Here is a 12074-nt window from a genome sequence, read left to right on the forward strand (position 1 = left end):
TTGGCCTTGCTCAAAGGTGAATTTACTAAGAAACTAATGAAATTTAAGCTTCAGGGCTCCTATTTGCAAAGACCCTTCCAAGGCCCTCTACCTATGTTCATAATTTTGTATTCTTTTTCTTAAATCTTAAGGAAAAGTAGACTCCTGAAAACAACTTCTTTCCTGGGTCTCTACATGACAGAATCCTCAACATCACAGTGGTATTTACAACATTGCTTTATGCCTCCCCACCCCCGCTGCCTTGTCTGGGTAGTTTCAGACTTTTATAGATAGTCGGGATAAAAGATTACATGTGATAGTAGACACTGCCCACTGTCATTCTATACTCTACGCTGAACTCTTCTAAACTGGAGGTTCTAAATGGAATATTTTGTTGAGCTGTCAACTGTCTACATTGTTTTTAATAGAGAATGACTGTGAGCTTGTGTGCTGGGGGCAATCACTGAACAAATTGCTTTGTCTCTCTGTGTTTGTTTCCTTGTCAGTAAATGGGATACTGCTGTACTACGTGCCTCATAATGCCGGGATGAAGGTGAAGAATACGATATATAAAACTTCTCAGAGAGACATGATCACCTGGTTACCAGAAATAATATTCACTGTCAGTGTAAGGCAGCTGGATCTATAAGCCTGAAATTAGCCCTGCATAACTGATGGTAATATTTATGCTAATTGTTGTTGATATTAACATCGAAATAATTATTTGCATTTGCATAGTGATCTTGCTTTTCAAATGCTTTGATTTGATAGCAGACTCGCTCCCCAAGTATCCTTTGCAGTAAACAAAACACGTTATCCCAATTTAACAGTGAAGAAACTACAGCCGAAGGATGGAGTGACACTAAGTTCAGGTCACGTTTACGGGAACAAATTCTTGGCTCTTCAGACCCAGGTCAGCCCCAGCACCTTAGCTCTTCATTAGCTCCCCCTCTACAGCCTTCCATCCCTTCCGCAAGGCTGAGGTGGGTCAGCTCCAATAACCTTGGAAAGTGCTGCCATCTTTAGTAAAACCTCAAAACCACCTTCCCTTTCTTGAGTTTCTGAGACTTCATTCACAGCGAGGATGTTGCTTCAAACAAAAAGAACGATGTGATGATCATCTCTGACCCCACTCTGCTCTTCAAAGTGTTCGAACATATCATATGTCATCAACTCCCAGCTATCACCTCCTACTCTCCACTTTGTTATAAGGAGGAGACGGATATAAGTAGAGTTTCTATATTGACCTCACTTAGGCACCAATAGCATGGAATAAAAACTGATTTATATATGGTATCTGTATGAGGTGGAATACACACATTCACATGTACATATATTAGCTCTAATGATACAGAACGTAATAACACAGCTTTATATACAAACAATATTGTATAATATATAACAATATAGTTTGTAACTTATGTATATATAATTATAAGCTTCAATATATACATGTGTATATAAAATTGTTAAAAATAAAGCTTTCTCATCTGTGAAGTAGCAATAATGATATCAGTAACTACTTCATGAAGCCGTTATGAGGACTAAATGAATTAATATATTCTAAATGCTTAGAACAGTCCCTAACATAAAATACATACTCAGTAAATGTTATCTGCCATAATTATTAGTTATTTTACAGAGTTCCTCACGTGTAAACATTATTCACTAGAGACTGTCCTAAATATTTCATTTCTTCAATGTACTAATTTTTAAAATTTATCACTATTTTCCAGTGCAACTTTCAGAAAAACATTTTTTCCCTAAAATGACACATTATCTTCCTTAGAAAACTGTTGTAGTATGTGGTAATAAATGTCCCTTAAGTCAAACCACATATCCCTGAAGAAATAAAAACAAACTGTAATTCAGAACCTTAGCAACAATTATTTTATACCATAAGACCTCGTTCTAGTCCTCAAGCACACACACATATTATTTATTTCCTAAAATTGATGTGTACCCAATTATAACTGCTTAAATCAGCACTATTTTCAGAAATAATGACATTGGGAAAGATTTAACTATGTTTACCTTGGTGCATTTGTGTCTAAGTTCTAGTGTCATTCAGAAAGACTTGGACACCTGTAGCCCATAACTATGACAGTCAAAGCCGAAAAAGCTCTTCATCCATCACTATCTAAGCTATGGTCATGGTTAGACCAACTAAACTCCCAACCACGTGCACCCAAAATGAGGAAAATTAAGATGGCTCGTTACATTCCTCCAAGGAAGAATGGGCTTCTGGAGGTATTTATGAAGGGCTGCTTTCTTTAGCTCTGATTCTTACTTCACTTTTTTGAAAAGAAATCCTTACCTTGAACCCTACCAGTTTCATGGAATCTAGTATATTAAGAATAGAGTTTTGAGCAATGTTTTCTCAACTGTGTTCCACAGGACATTAGCGCTGCAAGGAATTGATAGGCGTTATATTTTTAAAATACATATATGTGTACACACACACAGACACACACACACGTCGGTGTTCCCTGAGCACATAAAACTGGGATACACTGGGTTAAACAGAGTTTATCAGATTTTTGCCATGGGATTTTGGGGGATCCTTAATATATTACCATGGCTTTCTAAGTGGGAGCATCGTGGCCACATCTCCCAGACATACTCATCTCTAGTTTCTCCATCTCACAAAGCACCTTTCTAATTCTAGTGTTCCATTGGGAAATTGCTTTAGAATATCATGTATCACATATTTTATATCTTTTGCTTGTATCCCTTTTCTCAAATCTGAGCAGAATTGCTTCTTCTGTACTGTATTTTTTTAGTAAATTCACTATTTTGTATTCCCACAGGTGAGGAAATCCATTTACTATATATCAAAAACATTTTCTATTCCTGCATTTGACCATTATAAAATATTGGTTGTTTTATAATCACTTAAAGCAATGCTCTCTTGACCTTAAAAAAACAATCAATTGTGCTAACTCATAATTAACATATCCCAGAATCAAAATTTTACATAAAACCCACGAGTGTGCCCACCCACTTCTCCCTAACCAAATGACATGAAGTTGAACTTACGGTTGTCCCAAGAACTCTGGTGAGCAGATGTCATTATATCCTCAGGAAACCATAGCAACCACCATTGATAACCCGTACATTCTTTTATCTAAAATCAGGCTAATAAAAAAAAAAAAAGCGTATTTATTATAAAATCATATTAATCTGGAACAAGAAAAGCGCTAGTTTGGGGATACATTTTTTTTTCTTTCTTCTTTTTTTCGCAGTACGCGGGCCTCTAACTGTTGTGGCCTCTCCCATTGCAGAGCACAGGCTCCAGACGCGCAGGCTCAGCAGCCATGGCTCACGGGCCCAGCCGCTCCAGGGCATGTGGGATCTTCCCGGACCGGGGCACAAACCCATGTCCCCTGCATCGGCAGGCGGACTCTCAACCACTGCGCCACCAGGGAAGCCCTGGGGATACATTTTTAAAGTGCATTACTCCTAGGGAATAATATTCAAAAACTATCAAATCGTCCTCAAAGGATTAAACAGACTTCTAAATGTTAAGCAACTATCAGGTGTAACATTTCATTTCGATTGAAACTTTGAAACTTACATTTGGACTTTAGACAGGAGGACATCTTAAATATAGACATACTACATATAGTATACACATAGTAGTATATAGACATTTTATATATATATATATATATAAATCTCGAACTGAAGGGGAAAGTGCAGTAGGATTTTACATGTATCAAATTCCATGAATCCAAGTCTGTGGGAAAATTGCAAGAAACTTGAGTGCAAAACTGCACATGAATGACTTGGTCACATTGATTTGTGTTTCTCTCTGAATGGTGAAAAAAATAACACATTAAAAAGAAAAAAAAATAACTAAACCCATAAAATCATTTGATAAATCAGTCTCTGCATCGCCTCACAGCGAAAAGCTGCCACGTTTAACTGACGTTAGCCAAAATCAAAAATACTGCCTAAAACCACCAGTTTGATAAAACATTCCCTAAGCATCTCTTTTGCATTAAACTTAGTTCCATGTGTTTCAGAGCCTCCAGAGAGGATCCAGCTTCAGGTTTCTGACATAAAAACCTTAATATAGCCTGTAGAAAATTCCCCTAGGCACATTGGCAGTAATCAAATTTCATGTTAACTATTAAATTACAGACATTCAATTATGTTTTCAAAACCTCTGTTTAGAGACTCAGAAGGCCCTTAGAAAACATCCTTAAACTAAAGCCCAAGTGGGCAGGTGAAACCGTTTACCTGCGAGAGCAAAACAAAGCGGGGTCCTGGCCATCCCTGACGGCGGCACATTGCGAAGTGGCACGCGATGTACCCCATCCCCATTGTGAGGCACAAATTCTTTGTGACACTGGGAGACACTGCAGAACAAAAATACTATTAGAAATCCTTCAAAAGAAACATTTTTGGCTGCGATAGAGACTTTTGACATTATTTATTAGGTTCAAAACTGCTTCTGTGAAGCCTAACAATGGTTCTATGGAAACCAGTACATCTGAGGCCCTTTCTGTTGTTCAGGGCAGGCATTGATTGGAAGACGGGCAGCGCTCACGGAACAATTCCCTCGCAGTGGTCAGTGTAAGTGAGCATTCACCTCGGCCTAGGAGGGGCCTGTGAACAAACCGTATGGAAACGCGGGGGTAGGCGGGAGGGCGGAGAGGAGCAAACCTTGATTAACCTCTTGGAGGGGAGATGGGTGGGAGCACGGGCAAGCACAGGAAGGGGCGCTCCTGCCAGACTGCTGGGGAGAGAGGCGTCTGCCCCCGGCCCCCTTTTCCCGGGAGGATGAAGATGCCTGGGGAGCATCTCTGGTGCCATGGCAACTGTGCCCCTTCCCACTGAATTCCCGGGTGCACCCAGGAGCCAGCTTTGGGAATCTGGGTTTGCCCGTGCGCCTACTGCGGGTGTCATCCTCTCTTCCAGCTCAAGCTCTGACAAACTCCAGGAGACCCTGGACGAGGCAAAGGGGGTCCGGCTTCTCCCGTTGAGGCCGACGGCAGTGTATGGCCTCAGAGTAAGACCTGGAAGGCAAAGAAAAGCCAGGGTGGTGCTCAAGTGTGTGGAATTTACCTGCCCCGCTGGGACTTGAAAAAAAAAAAAAAAAGAATCTCCTGATAACTGGATGTTTGAGAAATCGATGTTTGTAATGTGCTGAGAAAAAATTTTAAATCCCTTGACATTATCCTCATGTGCTTCCCATATTTCTTTAAGAAAATAAAATGCTATCGATTCTTTTCCTATTGTTTGAAAGCACCTCTTCCCCCCAAAATAACTTTTACAGCATCCTCATAAAACTTTTTTTTTTTTTGCGGTACGCTGGCCTCTCATCATTGTGGCCTTTCCCGTTGCAGAGCACAGGCTCCAGACGCGCAGGCTCAGTGGCCATGGCTCACGGGCCCAGCCCCTCCGCGGCATGTGGGATCTTCCCAGACCGGGGCACGAACCCGTGTCCCCTGCATCGGCAGGTGGACTCTCAACCACTGCGCCACCAGGGAAGCCCAATCCTCATAAAACTTAATTTCAAGACAAACAGTTCAAAACTTCTAAAGAGAGGGAAACAGAAGAATGGGTGACTAAAATAAATCCTCAAATTGGAAATCTGAGGAAAATCTGTGAATGGAAATTATTCAGATCTGGAAAAACAAACAGATCCACGGCGCATTTAGACACGCTGCTGACAATTTAAAACTCCAGGAGGCAACTATTTCATGAGTTTTATTAGAAATGTCAAACTAGGTGAAAATGAAAACAATCAGTGGGCAATCCAGTGGTTAAGACTCTGCGCTTCCACTGCAGGGGGCACGGGTTTGATCCCTGGTCAAGGAATTAAGATCCTGCATGCCCCGCGCCCTGTGGCCCCCCCCAAAAAAAATCGTTTTTGGGTAAGAAATCCTGCCCACTGACCTACGCAAAATTAAAGTGTAATTCTTCAATAGTGTATTAAGATAACTTAGATGATTTAAATCACTTTCTGTAAACTTTTAAAGGGCTTTGAATAGCATGCAGATGTCTGAAATATTTGGAGCCACCCAGGGGATCATTGGCAAACTCAAAAAATATGAAGAAGATTTCAAATGCACATTGCCTTCCTAACAGTGGGTGTCAAATGGTATAACACTAAGTATTTCAATTTAGTTCATCACACACTGTTCTATGTTTGGTATGTACTGGGCAGCTCCCACTACACACTTAACATAACCAAGTCAAACTGTGAAAACTTTTTAGTGAGCCTGATTTCTCCAACGTGAGAATTATTTCCTGGAAATAAAGGTAGAATGGCATTTCAATATGGCCAGGTAAGTAAAAGCTTTCAGAGAGCCAAACACATTGCTTTGTGAAAACTAGATGCTTAATAACTATTGGGTGATTTGGATTTACTGCCCTGGCATATGACCCATTCACTGCAAGACGATTCCACCTAAGGTCATAGACGTGACTCTGGAATTTAGAGAAACAGAATACAACCTAGACAGAATATGCTGTCCTCTGTCTTGGGACAAAGAATAGGAATTCCTTCCCTGAACGTAATTCAATAATGATGCATTTTGTAACAAACTGTCTTAGAGGAACAGTTTGGTGTAAGGGAATATACAGGCTTTGGGGGCAGACCATCATAGATTTATATCCCAGCATATCACCTGGCCTAAGTCTCTTTGTCCTTACCTGAAACATGAGGATTGTATTACCTACTTCACAGGGTTGCTAGTGGGATTAAATCTGTCCATTCGTTTTCTTCATTCATTAATATTTGAGTGCCTGTTATGTGTCTGGCAGTATTCTAGACACTGGGAATACAGAAAGGAATAAAGCTGCAATATCCCTGCACTTATGGAGCATGCATTCGAGTTGGGAAGAGAGGGAGTGGAAGAGGAAGCAGGCTAACAGAGAAGCAAACAAAGAAATGTATAAGTGTCAGCTGGCAATAAATCTTAAGGAGGAAAATAAAGTGAGAAAGGTTATGAAAGCCCACCCATGTAGGTGACATTTCAGTAAAGACCTGAAGGAAGCGTAAAAGCAAACTAAGCAAGTATCTGAGGGAAGAACATCATAAAATGCAAAGCATCTCGTACACAGTAAGTGCTCAGTACCTATGAGCTATTATTGTCATATCTGGAATCTTAACAGAGGAATGCTCTGACCTGGAGTCAGAATGGAGGCTCGAATCCTGGCTCCGTCCCTAAAGTTACAGAATCTCTGTGGGCCACCAAATCATCATCTAAACCACGGGAAGATAACAGTTCTTGTCTCAGAAGGTAGCCATATGGACCATAATTGAAGATGTATGATCAGATTTTAGCACATCGCCTTATACATAAGACTCAAAATGTGTTAACCTGCCAGCATCCTCAACATGCCATCATCAAGCCCATCCTCCCAGAGAAGAAGAATCTCTGACTCAGCACCTTTGATAGAAAGTCTCCCAGCCTCAACTTTACCATTTACAGCCCAGGCAGGACATTATCCTCTAGTTCAAAGAAGGTTCTCCTTTGGACTGTGTCAAAATTTCTCTTTCTTCTATTGGTCAATTGCAACAAACTGTATAAATATGTGCAACAAAATCTACCCAAAAAGTTACCTAAAAAAAAAAAAAAAAAAAGCTGCATAAAATCAGTCTAATCCTTCTCCTTCTACATGACACTTCCTAGAATATTTGGAGGTATGCATTGTCTCCTGACATTTCCTCTCCTGCAGTCAGAATATCAGCACCATAAACACCACCATCACAACCGCCATTTAGTCGGCCCTGCTGTGTTCAGTGAATTTTATATCAACAACATCTCTTCAAGGTAGTAATTGTCAGTTTACAGAAAATACTGGGCTCAGAGAACATTTATGGGACTTGATCATGGCGACAGAACTCAATGAAACAGTAGAAAGCAGAAATTTGAGCCCAAGTATTTCTGGTTCTGGGCTCGGGTTTCCCTGATGTCAAAGCTCATTCCTTCTGGTCCATCTTCTTACCTTTAAACCATTCCTCCTGTTACACAGTTTTGAGATACTTCATTTTTATACATATTATTCTGTGCTATGAATTCACACCTTCCTTATTTGTAAAATGGGGATAATAACATTATCTGCCTAAGAGGGTTATATGAGGATTTCATAAAATAAAGTGCTCAGCACAGTATCTGAGAGCATCATATATGGGGGTTGGGATGCTGATGATAATACTTGTCATTATTATCAGGTGCAATACCTGAATCATTAAACTCTTATCATCAGCTCACACCTGTGCTCTCCTCCAATACAATACAAAGCAACAAGTAGACTTCCATTAAAGGCTGACAACTACAGTTCTTACAGAATGTTCTAGAATAGGACTTACCATTGAGTCAAATAATTTTGCTGTTTCTATTGAAGTTAAAAACAAAATGTGGCCAATTGAAAAGAGGAAGAAAGAGTTAGGAACCACAAAGTGATACTCACCAGATGGGACAGAATCTCCCTTGGAATTACAGGGGGGCTGGTTCTGAAATCTCACGTGCCTGTTGATATGTGTGCCTGTGGCCTCCAGGTGCATAGGATTTACTGAGTGGACCTGAATAGGCGTTTTTGTCATTCACTATTCCAGAACTGAACTGCCCCAGGCCTGCCTGGGTGATCCTCTGGCTCCCATATTCATTTCTTGTCTGACCGTGAAGATCAATGGGGTCTCTTCCCATTCACTGGATGGTGTTGGAGAGGGACTTGCTTCTCTGTGGCTTTTTTTGTCAAAAGAAGCTATACTTAGAGCAGGAGGCCTGGGGATGCTGTACTGGAGAGCACAGAGCAGTCTTCTATATGCCACTGGAGTCTGAATCCTTTCTGGAAATACTGTAAAAGGTAAACACATTATTTTGAAGGAAGGCACTTAAATATCACCTACGAAATTAATGGCAGGAAGGATAAAATCAGGCAACGGATGGATTTTTTTGTTTGTTTCATGTTTCTATCCTGAGCGAACAAAATGACAGAGAAGCCAAGGACCCAGGTGCCCAAGTAGGAGAAGAAGAGGAGGGAAAAGGTGTGGAAGGGGAGGGAAAAGGCTGGAAATGCTTTTGTTGAGTTCAAGCTATATTGCAGGCACCGTGTGAGGACCCAGACATGTTGGTCATTTAGTCCTCATGGGAAACTCATCTAACAAATAGAATTATTATCTCCATCTTTTCAGGTCAGAAAGCTAGTTTGAAGCTTATGGGTTGAGTTGTGTCCCCCAAGCAGACATGTTGAAGTCCTAACCTTCTGTAGCTGTGAACGTGACCTTATTTGGTAATAGGGTCTTCGTAACTGCAGTCAAGTCAGGATGAGGTTGTTAGGGTAAGGCCTTAGTCCAATATGACTAGTGTCCTTATAAGAAGAAAAAACTGACACAGACACACAGGAAGAATGCCATGTGATGACAGAGGCAGAGAGTGGAGTGATGTATCTACAAACCAAGGTACCTCACGGACTGCAGCACCCACCAGAAGCTTAGAGAAAGGCATGAACTCTCCCTCAGAACCTCCAGAAGGTGCCAAGCCTGCTGATACTTGGTATCCTGCTGATACGTGGATTTCCAACTTCTGCCTCCAGAACTGTGAGATAATAACTTTGTTTTAAGCATCCAGTTTGGGGTTCTTTGTTATGAGTCCTCGGAAACTAACAGACCCACAATGGTTCAAACTCACACATGTTATCCCAGAATAATTATTAACAGTATCCCTTTTCACTAAAAGAAAAATTGTTCAGACTTGGGGGATAGAAAAGAAGAAAAACCAGGAGGTGGGGAGGTATGGAACGGGGGGAGGAACGAAGTGGATTTCCTGAGTTCTACTATGTGGCAGAAACCGTGCCAGGACGCAGCAACTCTTAGCAAGACTCGTATTCCCTGCGGTCAAGGTTCAGTCAAGTGGCAAAGATGCCGGCCATGTTAAGTAACAGGACACACTACTCCTAAATCGCAGCTTTGCCTGCAGAAGGGGAAATCAAAAGAAATGCCTCCAGGGGCCCCACAGATAACAGAAATGAGAGAAGAGGTCAAGTAGAAGCAGCCATCAGAAGGGGCCAGCCACGACTCAGTTCTTTTATTGCCCTGAGGGGATGTGGGCCCCGTGAAGACAGATTTTTCTGGATTTTCAGGAGAAGCAGACATATGTTTTTTCAATATATGTAAAAACTTCTAATTTTTAAATGTTCGTAACTCACTCGATTTTAAAAAAATATACGGTATGGATGCCCCAAAACACATCTGTTCTCTGAACCACCATGGGCCACCAGTGTGCATCTTTGGCCTATGGCCAGCCCTATAAAAGTTACACTATCATTTACCTCCTTTCATACCATCTTCATCTCAGAAGATAATTTTCTTAAGTATTCTGCTTGGAGTCATGGGGATGTATTTGCAAGCTCTGTGCATAAGCAGGTTACAGAGTTCTAGAAGTCTCATCTTCCTCCTGCACTTTAGGAAGACTGAGCTTTTCATTTTAATCTTACCTGCCTGCCCCTTTTCATCGTAAATCCCAGAATTTGAAATGGTAGACAAATGTATCAGTCTTTCCCAAATGCAGAAAAACTCCTAGAATCTTTCAAAACAGTAGCTCTGGGACTCTTGGTCCCAAAGGAAAGTCTACAGCCTTAGAACCAATGGCATCTGACGTGCCTTCATTCTGTTGTTCAGATATCAAGAACAGGACGGAAGGGCTGAAGCCACCTTACACACCTTCACATTCCACAAGTTATGGGTTGAAAGAGACCTTAAAGGTCATCTGAGGCTGACCCTCACCACCTTCTTCATCCATCTCTGTTTAAATGCCTCTAGGGCCCTGAATCTCACTACCTCTGCATCAGAGATTTCATTGCTTATCAGAAAGGCAAATAGGTAACTTTGTAATTGCCATATAAGAGGCACATTTAGATAGATAGATAGAAAGAAAGGTAATACTCTATATAGGTAATAATTATCAAGGTCACCTTATATGATGTTGAGACAGCTGGTGACTATGTTTGTTTATTTATTCAACCAATATTCATTAAGCTCCTACCATATACTAGGTACTGCAACAATGACAAAATCTTACTCAGATCAACAGAACCCATCATCTTGAGGCTAAACTGACCAGCTGATTTTTGGCAAAATGGAATTCAGCACAGCAACCCAAGAGCCTCCCAGTTTCACAGACCCCTGCATGGATTTCAGGTTTCCTCTATGATACAGCTGCCAGGTTGCCTGAATTGAATAGAACAACCAGTAGTTTGGGCATCAAACAGAGACTGTTGTTAGAAATGCAAGGGCCGTTTCCAATCTCCAATGGTTTTCAGTCTTTTTTTTTTCTCAAATTTTCAAATCTCCCCACCAAGACAGTGGCAGAACTTGAGCCCAAATCCACTGCTCATGATTGAAAGTCCAGTGCTCTTCGTTACATTACCGGGCTGTTGCGTCTACTTCAGTGCTTCCCATTCGTGGCCGCGCCTTCACCAATGTGTGGCAGGCTTTGAAAAAATACAGGCACGTGGTCCCGGGGCCCCAGTCTCTGTAGTTTGTAAGCCCCTCGGGTATTACGATGTGTAATTAGGGAGACACTGGTCTAACTCACTCATCAGAGATGTCAGGTACTGTTATAAATTGTATGTAGTCCAAACACTCATGAACAATCTAGAGCCACGACCTCAGGTACGTCTTTCTCCTCCAAGCATTATCTCTCTGTGAACAGTCTTCATTTCCGATACCAGCAATACCAGCCACTTGACAACTGGTCTACCCCTTATTTTATTTGTTTTCACACCAGTAAACCCACTTGAGCCAGACCACGACCCTTCAGCTTATTCACTCAGGAGGGGCCTGAGGTCAGAGGGTAAGCATCTGTCCACACCGCGAGTCAAGCACCAGAGAAGCTGGGGTTGGGACTCAGCTCTTAGATTTTGAAGGAGTTTGGTTCTTCTATAGCCCAATCAATGCCAGTGGCGTCATAAGAAACGTGTGGCTACCATGAACTGGGCTTGATGAAGGGAGGGATGCCAATGTCCACAACGACAGCTAGCAAACGGTGGGTGCTGACCACCCTCCTGGCCATGCCTTAGCCCGCCATCCGTGCCACCAGCATGACTTCCATCGTGCAGAAGACAGGGCACCTTAG

General features: G+C 41.6%; 1 protein-coding gene and 1 pseudogene across 1 annotated transcript in view; both read right to left on the reverse strand.

Moving 5' to 3' along the window:
• Window positions 1-4308, reverse strand: part of LOC113620338 (programmed cell death protein 10 pseudogene) — a 44962-nt pseudogene extending 40654 nt beyond the window's left edge.
• A 247-nt stretch (window positions 4309-4555) lies between these two features.
• CUNH12orf42 (chromosome unknown C12orf42 homolog) overlaps window positions 4556-12074 on the reverse strand; it is a 13519-nt gene continuing 6000 nt past the window's right edge. The window contains 3 exon segments of the mRNA XM_027106013.1: window positions 4556-4578; window positions 4581-5003; window positions 8410-8796. Of these exon segments, the coding sequence (XP_026961814.1) occupies window positions 4556-4578; window positions 4581-5003; window positions 8410-8796 (833 nt within the window).

The sequence above is a fragment of the Aethalodelphis obliquidens genome, unplaced genomic scaffold (assembly GCF_003676395.1).
Source record: "Aethalodelphis obliquidens isolate GAN/ISIS:26980383/991018 unplaced genomic scaffold, ASM367639v1 scaffold8, whole genome shotgun sequence".
NCBI classification, from domain to species: Eukaryota; Metazoa; Chordata; class Mammalia; order Artiodactyla; family Delphinidae; genus Aethalodelphis; species Aethalodelphis obliquidens.